Source organism: Lycorma delicatula, chromosome 10 (genome assembly GCF_047948215.1).
Source record: "Lycorma delicatula isolate Av1 chromosome 10, ASM4794821v1, whole genome shotgun sequence".
NCBI classification, from domain to species: domain Eukaryota; kingdom Metazoa; phylum Arthropoda; class Insecta; order Hemiptera; family Fulgoridae; genus Lycorma; species Lycorma delicatula.
The window spans coordinates 114,664,459-114,679,205 of NC_134464.1; the positions used below are offsets into that span (position 1 = coordinate 114,664,459).

The 14,747-nt window shown below is 28.7% G+C and overlaps 1 protein-coding gene across 7 annotated transcripts in view; it reads right to left on the reverse strand.

Annotated features, from left to right (window-relative positions):
* The window catches only part of LOC142331438 (uncharacterized), a 306,269-nt gene that overhangs the window by 124,322 nt on the left and 167,200 nt on the right, over window positions 1-14,747 (reverse strand). For 6 of the 7 annotated variants that reach the window (XM_075377346.1, XM_075377348.1, XM_075377341.1 and 3 more), the window contains 3 exons: window positions 11,968-12,126; window positions 6,499-6,621; window positions 2,474-2,583 (listed from right to left, as the gene is read on the reverse strand). In XM_075377346.1, coding sequence (XP_075233461.1) covers window positions 2,474-2,583; window positions 6,499-6,621; window positions 11,968-12,126 — 392 coding nt within the window. The remainder of the gene's footprint in view (window positions 1-2,473; window positions 2,584-6,498; window positions 6,622-11,967; window positions 12,127-14,747) is intronic. The other variant, XM_075377347.1, reaches the window with a different exon arrangement.

Sequence of the window (14,747 nt, forward strand, 5' to 3'; positions counted from 1 at the left end):
TCTCTTCGTATACACACTCTACCTCATCATCATCATGGGCGCTTGTAGGCATATAGACGTTAACAATCGTTGTCGGTTTAGGTTTTGATTTTATCCTTATTACAATGATTCTATCGCTATGCATCTTGAAATACTCCACTCTCCTCCCTATCTTCTTGTTCATCACAAAACCTACTCCTGCCTGCCCATTATTTGACGCTGAGTTAATTACTCTAAAGTCACCTGACCAAAAGTCGCCTTCGTCTTCCCACCGAACCTCACTAATTCCTACTATATCCACATTTACCCTATCCATTTCCCTTTTTAAATTTTCTACCCTACCAACCTTTTTTAAGCTTCTAACATTCCACGCTCCAACTCGTAGAATGTTATTTTTTACTTTTCTGGTGACCCCTTCCTTAGTAGTCCCCACCCGGAGATCCGAAAGGGGGACTATTTTACCTCCGGAATATTTTGCCAAGGAAGGCGCCTCCATTATTGGTATGTGAAAATGCAGAGAGCCACATTTTCTTGGAAAAAAAACAGCTGTAGTTTTCCATTGCTTTCAGCTGCGCAGTACTCAGAGGACTGAGTGATGTTGATATGGCCGTTTAAGTCATTGTGACTCACGCCCCTAACAACTACTGAAAGAGCTGCTGCCCTCTTTCAGGAATCATTCCTTAGTCTGGCTCTCAACAAATACCTCTCCGATATGGTTGCACCTTCGGTCCAGCTACTCTGTATCCCTGAGCACTCAAGCCCCCTCACCAACGGCAAGGTCTCATGATTCATAGAGGAATAAAATCATTATTTATACAAATTGTCAAATCTTCCAGCCATGCGAGCCTACCTAATACTTCTTTAAAACTCTTAATTTTATATACTGTATCCTCTCCTTCTTCTTCTGCACTTTCATTATTCTTGCTGGATTCAGACAAAACAATTTCATTAACAGACTAAAATCCTTCTTCAGAAACTAAATCATTGTGAACAGCCACCTATTCTTTTACATGGATTGATATTTTATCACTTTCCTGAAATAAAATTTCAACTTTGCACAATACTATTGTATAAATAACAGGGACATTATCATCAGTTTCTGCGCAAAAACCAGCTTCTTTAAATTCATTTTTAACGCTATTACTTTTAATCTGTTTGTACAAAGAAGAGAGCCACATTAGTGTATCCATAACAGTAATTTTATGTCAGTTTTTGAACAGATGAATGCAATCCATGTTAGCACTAGCCACTGCAAAATGTTTCCAATAATGAATTTTAAGTTTTTAATAATCTCCTGATCGGCTGGTTGAGTTACACTTTTTGTGTTTGATGGGAAGAAATCTTATGTTAAAATAATTTCCATGAGGGTGACGTGACCAACTGTCAAAAAACAGTACCAATATTTATATTTTCAATTACCATTTTTCATTTAAATTAGAGTGCCATTTTTCCATCAAGTTCAACACCTGCTTTGTTTTTGTTTTTTATCCTGCATGCATCAACCATTGATTAAAATTCAATCTATTCCTTAATTTTTGCTTTTAAGTTTGCCATCGACAATTAGTATTTTTTTCATTCTTCAACTGTTCTTCCTTTATTTTATCTTTATTTTTTATGCCATAAATTTGTTTTTTGCCCTTAAACTTTTCACAAAGTTTTTTACAATTAAATTAAAACCTCTATTTTGTCTTAATATTACGTAATCTTATGTAATATTTTTTCTCTGTTTAATTAGCAAAATTTGAAAAAAAGAGACACGTACAATTAAAACTAAATAATATGTGCTCTATAAATACTGTAACCTATTTTAGTTTATAGAGCACATATTATTTAAACTCTAGTTATCAAACAATCAAAATGTGAAACTACAACAACAATAAACGTTCATGACAAAATGAAAATTATTAGTGCTTCGAATCATGGTGTTCACAGCACGGAATAAAATCATAAGCACAAAATTCTCAATTAATATGTATAATAATTCTATAAATAAATCACAACATTGAAAAAAATGATTTTCAATTGATACGAATAAAAACTCTAAGAAACGATTAACTTATTGACAAAATACAGTAAGTGGATTGTTTCGCCTGCTTAATCAATGATTGTGCTTACAGCCCAGAAGTTCAGAGTCATAAATATGATTGCATATCTTGTGCTAAGTAACAATTAGTCATCTACTGCATTTATTAATTTACAAATTGTGCTTTATGTACAATGTTTTTTAATCACTTTATTTTATTACAAGCTATTCCATATTTTATTTACTTTGCGTCTTATGGAATAGATTTAACACATGAAATTAATAGTAAAATCTACGTTTCCTTTCCGTTTTTCATATTATAGAGGACTTGGGAAACCGTAAGTGTTTCTGTTTTGCAGAGGTTTTTCACTGTATTTAATAAATAACATTACAAAGTACAAAATAAATAATTTCTGTTATGTTTGTTTTATAAATATAAAACTTATTTTTTTAAATCTTACTAATACTCACTCTATCGCCTCTAATTTTTGCTTCCCGAATGATTTCTTTCTCAGGATCGTTAATTCCAATAGGTTCTTTAAAAAATGTAAAATTGTCTATTGTAAGTTCAGGATCTGTTACTACAACAAAATGAAAAAAAAAAAACCAGTGTTTACAAATAATTAAAATTCTATTTTCTCATAAATTATTTATATTAATAATCATATAATATAAAAGTAAAAGCATCTTTTATGTTCTTTGCACATAATTTGTATAACTAGACAAAAATCTTTCTGAAAGCTCAGTACTTTTCAATACATAAAATCAACAACAAAAAACTGTACAAGTACAGAATTTCAACTTTATTTCACAATTAGCTAGAAAATCAATTTTTTAGCAGTAAATTTTTACTGAAACTGAATTTTTGCTCAGCTGAGAAGTAATTGTCTTTTCTAACCACAGTCCTGCTGATAAAGATTAATTGTTTTTTACCATTATACTGCCACTACATATGCAATGATAATACAAGTAGTAATACAATCATATACTGAGAATCACCTGTAATTTGATTAAAGATTATATGTGAACAGTATGAATAACAAAGCTTAATAGCATAAACTAGTAACGTAAGTACGTTTCAAGTAATATAAGGTCAAGGATTACAGAAAACATTAGCAAGTGCGTGTAAAATAATTTGTGATAAGTTGTCTTTCTTTTTTTGGATAAAAAAATAATAAAAAAACACTACATAGCCAGTGTAAAAGTAATGTTAAAGATCAAATGTAATTAGATGACATTTGTATTTAAAATATCCAATAAAAAGATTAAAATAAAAATTTAACTACAATCCAGGGTGCTGTAAACTGGCGGAACAGTTTACAGTAACAATGAATTTCCATACACCATAGAATTATAGAGATGATGAGAAACGTTAGTTTAAGAAATCTAAGCAACTTGTACTTATTTTCAGTAAAATCAACTTAATTACTGGAAGATTAGCAAAAGCCGTTTGGGGGTGTTTTTGGGACATATTTCCTGAACTACAGGTACTGATTCAGGGGAACCAAAATGAGCAACAAAGTTCTATCAATATAAGTCCTTATTTTGTTATGTTTTCCTTCTGGATCCATTGTGATTTTCAGTAAAAAAATTATTCCTAAGCAATGAGCAAACCTAGTGTTGTCTGCCTCATGCATGGTTTCCTTATTGGTTAGATTGACTCTCAATCTCGAATCCCTTTTTTTGTTTGGTTTCTTTAGGATTGAGCCAATTCCTACTGAAGCAACATTTCAGCTAGTGGGGCAAAGCTTGGATCTAGTGGGCCTATCCATATTCTTTTTTTTACCTAGTGTTTGGGAACACAAACCCTTTTAATGTAAACAGTGTAAACTTACCATACCTACTCTCAAGTAGAGTATCCACAGTAAACTTCACTAATTATTTCTTTTTACCACTCATTTTCATCCATAAATTATACAAAAAAAAAGCGTATATTTAAACACCTTTCTGAAAAGTACAGTATACAAAGCTACATATTTTTAATTTTTAGAGTTTAATAATATTTAATCTCATAGGATGTTGACTTTTAAATCGTGTTTATCTTTTATAACATCACATATATAGCATTTAATAATTTTCAAGTCACTTTACATTATAAAATATTGACCATAGTGTAATTGGGAATCTTGTTTATATTAACTAGTTCTGAAATTCATAACAAGTATTTTAATTTTATCTAACTGGTGTTTATTTTAAGTATAATTTAAAACTATACAATTTTATTATAACAGCATTAATGTATCACATTGTTGCAAAGAACAAAGAAAATTGTGAAATAAAATGGAATAAAACATTAATAGGCAACATGTATCAGTAAGAATTTATACAAAAAATATAACTTATATTTGAAAATAATTCAGTTACTGAATTTATTATTAATAAACAAAGCATATATAATCACAATTACTATAAAACAAGTATATGCTATTATTTAATAGATTAAAATATCACAACCAGTTTTTTTAACAAAGTCAAGTGATTTGTTTGATATAATCTTTAAATACTTAGATAAGAGTAATTATTTTCTGAGAAAAATATTTACAAAGTAAAATCTCTTATCAAATAATAAACACTTTTGTAACTTTATAAAAAAATTGGCAAAATCTAACCTGATTTTGTTTTAACTTGTAGCTACACCAATATAAATTACAATTATAAAACTAACATTTATTAAAAATTATTCGGTAGTGAAATTAAAGAAATAAAAAGTAATGAGAGGAAAGTCTGTTGACTTTTGCAGACTATTAACAGATTGTTCTATCTGTAAACATAATCTCCATCACGGTCTAACAGGTTAAATTACATATTTTTATTTTCTTCATCTGACATAATTATTAAGCAATAGACTCACTTTATACATATGTTAAAAAAACATATTTTAGTTGTAATTTTTATAAAAAAAATGAATGACAGAAAATAAAGCATTTTACATCTATATTCACTGGAGATTTTTTCTTTACTTCAATATGTAAAATTATTTCCTGTCCGTTTGTGACCTTTTAAACATTATCGTGATAAAAGCAAATGATTTATAATAGGAGGATCTTATAAACTAGTAAATATGCTTCTATATAGCCTGCACAAGTTCAACATTAAATAATTTTTTTTCAAACTGTATAACAAAAAAATGATATATGACATGAGTACGTATACTCTCCATAAGTCAGTAATTATTGTTATTTTAATGACCACGGAGGATCACTTTGTCAGTCCATTATCAAGGTCTCTTCGGTGAGACTGTTTGAGCCTTACGGTCCTCCCAGTACTTTTTCATACGTTCTGATCTTTGTGACCTTTCTAGTGTTGAAAATATTCGTGTTGAGTTTTTTCTAGCGAGTGTTTTTGTTTTTTATTTTATTTTATCTTATCTGTGGTGTAAAATCAATTTCCTTCAGATGCTCTCTAATTTCTCTGATCCATCTACATCCTGTCTTGGTGTTTTTTGAGTCGAGATTGTACTGTACTAGCTGTTTCAGAAGTCTTGAATCTTGCATCTTCATGACATGTCTAAAGAATGCTAATCTCCTCTTACGCATGATGATATCAGTGATGGGTTCTAACTCTCTGTACAGACTTTGTTAGGTACAATCAACTATTGCCTGTATTTCAGGTACTTTTTATTGATGTAGGTTCTTCCAATTCTTCTTTTGATTTTCTTAGATTGTTCGTTTTGGTTGTCTTAGATTGTTTGTTCAAGTGGAAAAATGCTGTGTAAGTGGATTCTGGTTTTAAAACTGTGTTGTAGTGTTTTATTTTTTGTATTTATTGATAGGCATTTTTTATTATAAGTGTACCAGGTTAATTTTTGAGCTTTAGCCAGTTTTTTTGTTTCTTCATATTTGGATCGAGGTTTTTTCCATTTAGGTTTTTTGTTATTTCTCTGAGGTATTAAAATTGGGTTACCATTTTGATTTTATTACAGTTTATGTTTACTTCTTTTAATCGTGTTGGTTTTTGGGGCACAATTTCTGTCTTTTCGAATGATATTTTGAGGCCAATTTTATTTGCAATATAAGTCACTTACATAATATAGATAAATAATTAATATTCATGAAAATTAAAAATGTTTAATTGTTGTTAAATCAATATTTAAACCAAATCAAATATCAATAAACAGATGTTGTAGTACATGTAGTGTAGTAGAGATCAGATATTTAGTAATTTAATTTAATTATGTCGTTCTTTGGTCTGATTAAAACATATTTTTAGGATTATTATAAAAATATAATTTAATAATCACATTTATATTCTTTTGACTGTAGTAAATGATGATTCATTTTAATACGACATATCCTGTCTTAAAATTTTTATTTTAAAATTAAAATAAAAATAGTAAAGAGAAATAAGCAGATTCAATTCTATTAGCATCAATATGTGGTCAACAGTAACTAAATGAGGAAAAAACAAAACTAATATTTACTAACTATCCTTTATAACAAAAAAATAACTAAGTAAATAAACAAATAAGAGGTACAAATATACACTAATAAACTTACAATTTTCTACAACTTCTCTTGTTGATCTCACTTTCTTTCCTTTAGGGGTATAATAATAAATATCTGCATTACGTTTAGTCCCAGAATCACTCACACTACGAAACACCAACTCTCGTTTCCATCCTAAAATTAAAAAAAAAAAAAAATTATTAATGACAATAACAAAGTTACATACTTTTCAACAATTAGTGGTATATAACAAAAAAAAAAACAAGAGAAATGGAAAGAACAGAAGCATCTAGGGTGTGCTGATATTTTTATAGAACTCCTGAAAGAAATTAAATTTTGTTGTCATTTAACAATAAAAAATAAATTCATAACGGAAAAGATAAAAAAGTTATAATTAATTTTATTTTATACAGATATCAATTACATGCAGTACTAATACAAAAAAAAAAATATATATATCAATGTTTTTAGATTATCATAAAAAGGAATTCAACATAGGATTATAAGAAAAATCAAGGATAACATAAATTTAAACAAGTTAACAGGACAGACAAAGATAGAATTGCATTTGATCAGAAACCTAATGGAAGACACATATCAGAAAAGATGAAGGAATGAACAGATAAAGGCGAATATATGTGGAAAGATGAAAACTGAATGATAGCTACCAATTGAAAGAGAAAGATTTTAAAAGTGAAATGATGGGCCATGAAATCAATCGACTGATCGAAGAATTACTGAATTGTGTTACTTTTTATATTTAGAAAATAATTTTCTTAATAAAAGCAATTCAGTTTCTATCAGAATTCAATAATTGCACATAACATCATTCTTCACAGTAAAACATTTTGAAAAATAAGCAAAGTGGAAGAGCATATTTATTATTGTTATAATTAAATGTGCTCAATTAAGGTTATTTTCTTATATATTTAAAAGCACAAAAAAATCACAAGCAGTTTTAGATAGTGTAAATAGGCTTCTTATCTTCCAACCAACCAACCAAAACATAAAGCTATTTTTTTAATACTAATAGCATTAAATTAACTAATTTTCAAAAGAAATTTCAATTATTTTTAAGTTCCTATAATAGCTATACTTCCTAAACATCAGAGCAAATGCAATTCTATTAAATAACAAGTACTGGATAGCACTTGAATGCTGTAGCAAACAAACATATGGATTTTATTTAAAAATGAGTAATATTATCACACTGTGACATTAGTATTAAAAAAGTGCACTATTTTCGACCTGATTTTAAGCTGTGTAAAAACCTTTTTCCTGATGATTAACAGTGAATTTTTAGTACTTAAAATTTACATTCCTAAATGGTAATTATAAACAGAACTAAAACACATTCAAATAGAGAGTAACCTAATTTGTCCTTGTGTATACAATCCTAACCATTTAATATGCAGACATTGCTTAAGTCGATATTTGTTAGCCTTTGTTTGTGTTAATAATTTTATAGTAAAAATATACTGTTATTGAGAGAACAGAAGTTATTTCATCTAGGTATTATAATACTTCATACAAATTTACAATACAATAGAAGATCAATTTTATAGTTCCTTACAGAGATAAAAGAACTTATTGAATCCATTTATATTTTCATGATCTAGTTGCTGTACAAAATCACATTTAAATAGTACTCTTAATTTTTATTATAAAAAAGATTAAACCCAACTAACTTTAGAATAATGTTTGAAGTATAGTACATGTTACAACATTTTCAATTGCATTTGTGCAAAGATATTCTATGACTGCTGCTAAAGATGTAAATAAAACTAAAAAGCACAATAAGTTTAAAAAAAAAATTATTTAAAATAAATTGAGTTAGATTTATCAATAAAAATGAACAGTTAAGCATAATTTTCATGGTCAACTTTTACAGACAAAATCATTGCTAACACTTACATTTTATAAGCACAGTTATTTTTTACAGATAAATAAAGCTTGGCAATTTGCAGCAGCCACTTACTCTTCTTTTTAAACTGAAGTTCTATTTACAGCATTAATACTACTAAATTTATGTATCTCTCCTTAAGTATGCTAAGAATACGTTTAGAAAATTATTTTACTAAACAATATTATCTAATAAAATACATTTTTAAATAAATATATATATATATATATATATATATATATTTTACTTTAATTAAAAATTGCTGAAAAGCTTCAACTTTGATTATCAATAAATCTTTTTTCTGGTTTTTTTTATCAATACTATAACTATCACATTATTTTTTTAATGAAAGATTATATATATAAACATGGGTAAGTTTTATCGAATAATCATTTTAAAGATAAAACCAGGTAGCACATTAAAAGGCAAACTAATAATTAATGCAATAAATTTGTAATGCACCTATATCAAATTGATTTTTTTTAATACTTCTAATTAACCCAAGAGGTAAACATTTAGTTTTTACAAATTTAATTTAACCATTAAAATCATAATATGATTACAGCATGTATCAAATTGTTATAAAATTCTGCTAAGTTACATGCACTTGATACAATTGCCTATATAAAAACATATGAATTGCTTAATTTTTTAAAACTTGATACGCTAAGAAGTAATTCTCCCTTTCTCAAGTACAAGAGACCCTTTGCAATAATGACCCAATTTGTTCTTAAAGTACAGTTATAAGCCAGATCTTAAGTTGAGCTCTAAGCTCAATTTACGAGCAAATTATTGTTGCAGACAAATCAAATGAACTCAGATTCAATTCCCAAAAAAGATCTGGCATTTTATCATAATTTCAGTCTTCATTAAAGGACAAGCAAGACCATATCCTAAAAAATCTACTGCAGGAATATCCTCTTAATTTAATGAATTTTTTCTAAATAAAAAAAGGATTACAGTATTTTAATTAGATAATGTTCTATATTGCAAAAAACTGGTTATGCAATCTTTAGCAGTGTTAAAAATAAGTCATACATCTCTAGCTTATCTTCTTTGGTTATATATGAGGGCTATTTTTGAGTAAGGTCCATTTTTTAATACTAAAATCTAGTAAAGATATTGTTAAAAACTACTTTTTATTTCACTCGTTACACTTTATACAACTTTCTACATAGTTACATTGTCTGCTTAAACATTTACCACGGCATTTTACTTAATTGTTTATGCCAGTTTTATAGAAATCAGCCACCAGTCTTTAACCATTGTTTTCACTTCATTGGTGTCAAACTGTTGATCACCTAGAAACTTCTTCAGGTAGCGGAATAGGTAGTAATCGTCTGGTGCAAGGTCCTGGCTGTACAGTGGGTGGTCCAATTGTTCACATCAAAAAGATCTGATTAACTCAATAGAGTTTGAGCAGGAGATCATGCTTTGTCATGCAGCAACAAATCTCCAGATGACAGTAGGCCCAATCAATTTTTCTATATAGAAACTTTGTCAAGGCTTTGCAGTACACAGCTGAGTTATTGTTGTCCATTTGGGCATAAGACTGACTAACAGGACACCATGTCAATCCCAAAATACAATAGCCATAATCTTATATGTTAATATTGTCTGTCTGGCTTTCTCTTTGACTGGAGATGTTGTATCTCACAATTCTGTTGACTGCCATTTTGATGCTGGAGTTATGTGAGAAATCCATGTCTCATCCCCTGTAACAATGTGGTTCAAAACTATTTCCTTCATTGCATCAGGTCAAAAATGTTAAAGCATTAGCCATTCTACTTTTTTGGTGTTCTTCAGAAAGCAGTCTGGGAATCCATCGCAAGTACTGCAAGATTTCAGGAATGAATTTGTATGGCACTGACCTTGTAGGAATATAATTCATAAAGAGGAAATCGTAAATCACCAGTCTTCATATATTTTTGTACCAACTTCATGCACCAAATCGTCTGATTACAGAAGGTCAGCCCAATCGTGGTTCATCATGGACAGCAGGCTGCTCAACTAGTTGAACATTTCAACCTCACAATATAAACAATACACAGTGACAGTAGATTCCAAACTGTTTCATAGACATTGAATGTTAGACAAGCTTATGTTTTCTCTCATTACTTTAGTTAATAGATTAGGATGGGCTTTAGTAAATAAAATGGCAGCATTTAGAGTTTCTAATATTTCAATGTATTTTAATCAAATTCATTACAAACTTGGAGAAATATTTCAGTTTCCACACTGACCATAGTTCAATCACTAAAAATAGGCAAGCATTCATTATTTACTCCATTCTATTAAAATGTATTTTTATTTTTGGTATATGAATTTCACAATTTTTTGTAATCACTAAGAACACTGGTGAAGCATTTTTTACTTTTAAATATGAATCCTTGTTATTCATAATATTTTATGAATTGAAAGGGACAAGAATAGGAGGCGTCTAGCTTTACCCAAAAGAAACCTCAACTGCTTTTTGAGTTGACTTTTCGACTTTCCATATAATCTCCAAAAAAAAAGACAAAGAATCCTTGAACACTTCTAAACACACACAAATCACAATCCCACTACAGTCTAATTATGAAGCAACTACTTTGCTAGGTACCAGGTATCCGTATGGCAACACACATGAAGGTAGGGCAGTGGCATCCCTTGACAGCTGTCTGAGAAAGAAATATCTTTCTTCTTTCCTCCCATTAGGAAAGGGGGGCAGGAAGCCAAAGGCGACAATCAGTACATATTAGGGCTGTCTCTGATTGGAGTATTAACCAATTATTATATTACTTACAGAAGAAAATGACAATTTACGATTTGTTTTTTCTACAAGGTAAACCACAAATATAAAAATTTTTGAAGCTTGTTTTTTTCTGCCACTATCTTACAAAAAATGTATGTGCTTCTGAATATATACTGCATTAATCATTAACTGCAATAAATTTATATAACAAAAGTAAGTAATTATGATGAATTTAAAGTAACAACTGCACACTGTATAGCATGATATCAAAACAAAGAAACGTAAATCCTTCGATAAAACATTGGGATAAATATTATAAGAGAGATTATTAAGCAAGTCAAGAAACATAAGAAATATATATATATATATATATATATATATATATATATATTATATATTACATATTATTATTATTTTTACTACATATTTTATTTAACACATTTTTAAAATTTCAATCTACATTTTAAAACTGCCTAACATGAGAGTATTCAGAAGGTGAAAAATCAAGGGAAGTAATAAAAAACAATCACTGCAATGATAAAGAAGCAAATACCCATAAATATAGCTTTTTTTTATGTGATCCTCAGTCATTCATTTTTTAGTAAATTAAATAATTAATTATTCTTATAACAAGCAGTCATAAATCAGGGAATCTACTGCATATAAAGAAAAACATCGTTAAACTCTTTTTCCATATTATACCTACAAGTGTTTTTACTAAGTTTATTTATTTTTTTAACCAAGTTTAAAAAATTGTATTTAACTAAGAAAATAGTAAAAAGTTTGTTTTTGTGTTAAATTCTGGTGTAGGTTACATATCAATATTTTTTCTAATACACCAATTGATTCACAGACAAACAACTGTAATACAGATAATACTAACCGAATTCAAAAGGTTTTAAATATTGTGGCAATGTTAAATCAACAGGTTGTTTCTTCACACTCTTATCTCTTGTTCTCTTCCTACTAGTACCACCTCCACTTATAACACTTGATAATGAAGGTGTTGAACTAGTTGTACTCAGTATGTCATCTTTATTAACTGAAATGCACAAGATAATTATAAAATTAACATACTGATTAAAAACATTACTAAAATAAATATATCAAAATATATGTCAATATTTTTCAAGTAGAATTATCTTCTTCTTTTTACATATCAATATATATTGATATATCTATATGCTTTTTGATAAAGTGTGTGATTATGGAACCTGATGGTTTTCAATGAGCTGTGCGAGCCAACCCTGAGGAGTGATGAGGAAATTTGTTAGTCAGTGGAACTACCCAGTTATGTAGTTTGTATTCAATACAATGCATTAAGCAACATAGACAAACATTTAGTCGAAGAACAAATATATGCAATTAGTGCATTTTATGAATTCAAATACAACCCAAGTGCAAAGAAGATTTAAGCATGCAATTTCATGTAAGAATTCCTTCACGATATGCTGTTTTAACGTGGGTTAAACTTGAAACAATACATGTAATGTTTGTATAAAGTTTTTTTAGTAAATAGTCAGTACTTTCAAAGTCCAACTCAATCTAGTAACCATCAATCCACTTCTTTAAACAAATCTGAAAGAAGTGTTTAATTTATTCTACACTATGAGCCAAAATTTCATCTGCAAAAAAGTTTAATCTGTCCATAAACTTATCCATATGAATAAAGCCTGATTAGAATTCTGTAGTTGGTTAATGAATATCTGATTTTTAAATAGACTAATTCTATTGCATCAGAAAAGGCAAACTTTTTATCTCAATATTAAACAACTCAGTATAACATTTCTGCAACAAAACTGAAAATTCATTCCACGTGCACAAACAACTGCTGCACAATGAAAAAGTTACTGAATAATACACCAATGTAATCTTTAAAAATAGGGAAACTTAATATATTCCAAATAACTGTTACAATTTTCAAAGTATTCTACTTTTATTCAAATGGAGATGGATTTATACTTATTGGTCCATACTTTCTTGAAGAAGATGATTACACAATAAATTCAGAGTGACACAAAGAGATACTCACAGTGATAGAGATGCCTAAATTTGATTGACTGAAGACAAAAAAAAAATAGAAATTGCTTACATTAAATCATGGATTTTGCCAAAAAGAAAAATACTACTAAACTGGCCTCCCAAAACAGTTAGCTACTTAATATATCAAAACCTAAAATAGAACATTTTCTTAATATTCATATCTCAAACCTGAAAATAGCTAATAAAATTCACAAAGTATAATGTAGATAATATACGTAATGTACACAGGATTCCAAAGCGATTACCCAATAAGTGATTGACTGTAAATATTTAATACAGAAATTTCTGTGAAAGTTTTTTAAAATGAAATAACATAAAGGTATAGAATAAATCTTGTGATGTTTCTACATCGATGTCTTCTAGCTGGAATATTGACATGATACATTTTCATGACAGCATGAAGGTTTTGCTGACAGCCTTTTTTTATTAAGGCATGTTATATTACAAGTATTGTACTTAAGGACAAACTGTCACTCAAGAATATTACATAACTGTTGAAAAACAGTTCTTCAACAGAGAGATTCTGTTTAATGTAAGAGACCAGAGCTTTGGAAAAATGACGATTGAAAATTATACACAAAAAATGCACAAATGAAATGAAAAACTACAGAAGAAATGCGACAAGAGGACTTATGATGATCTCTAAAAACAACCTGAAAATTGCTTCCAAGAATGGAAACATCGGTGGAGTGAATGTGTTATATCAGAAGAAGCCACGGTGAAAGGGATAAGTCACTGAACTAAAAATATTAAGTATTTTTGTTTTTTATAAATCAAGGTTGTATACTTTTTCATCATACCTTGTACTTTATGTACCAAAACTAGTTTCATTACAATCTAAGCAGATGTCATGAATAGAAAAACTTAGAAAATAATATTTAAAACAATTTTTTCAAAGAGAAACAATTATTTTAGGGTTAGGACTAAAAACCCTATAATTTCTAGAGTTGATAAGGCCAATAAATTAGATCAGGTATACATTCAATTCTAATATAATTGTTGCCTTGCCCGAAAGGTTTACCTCTTTAATTGGCTACAGATACCTTATTTACAAACAATATCCCATTGGTAGTGTAAAAAGCATAAAAAATAAATTAAAAATCAGTCAAATAAAAATCTAATTTTGAAACACTTTAATTTACCGTATTTATTCAAGTACCCCCCTCACTTCTTTTGTTGGAATTGGAGAAAAAAATAAGGGTGCGGGGCTTACTTGAAACATAGCCTTTAGCCAGGATAATTTATGTAAAGTAAACGTTTTCTTACAAGTATCTAAATTCAATCACATAAATATAGTTACATTAGGCTTTCGTTAATCAATACCGGATGCCGCTTATACAGAATACATCCTTAATTATTAACATCCTGTTCTTATTATCGATAGGAACAAAGTTAAGGTATTTTTATAAAACTGATTCATTCTGTATAGGCTGCATCTGGTTCTAATGACACTACATTTACAGTATAAGTTACCCATCGTTGTCTTGTCAATTGGCCATAGTCATTGTACTGTTTGTATATGTGGATGGTTATGTGCATTTTATCTGTTTAGTTTTTCTTGTAAAGTTTAATACGGTGAATTATTTTAATTATGACATTAAAATAAGTACAAAAGGACAG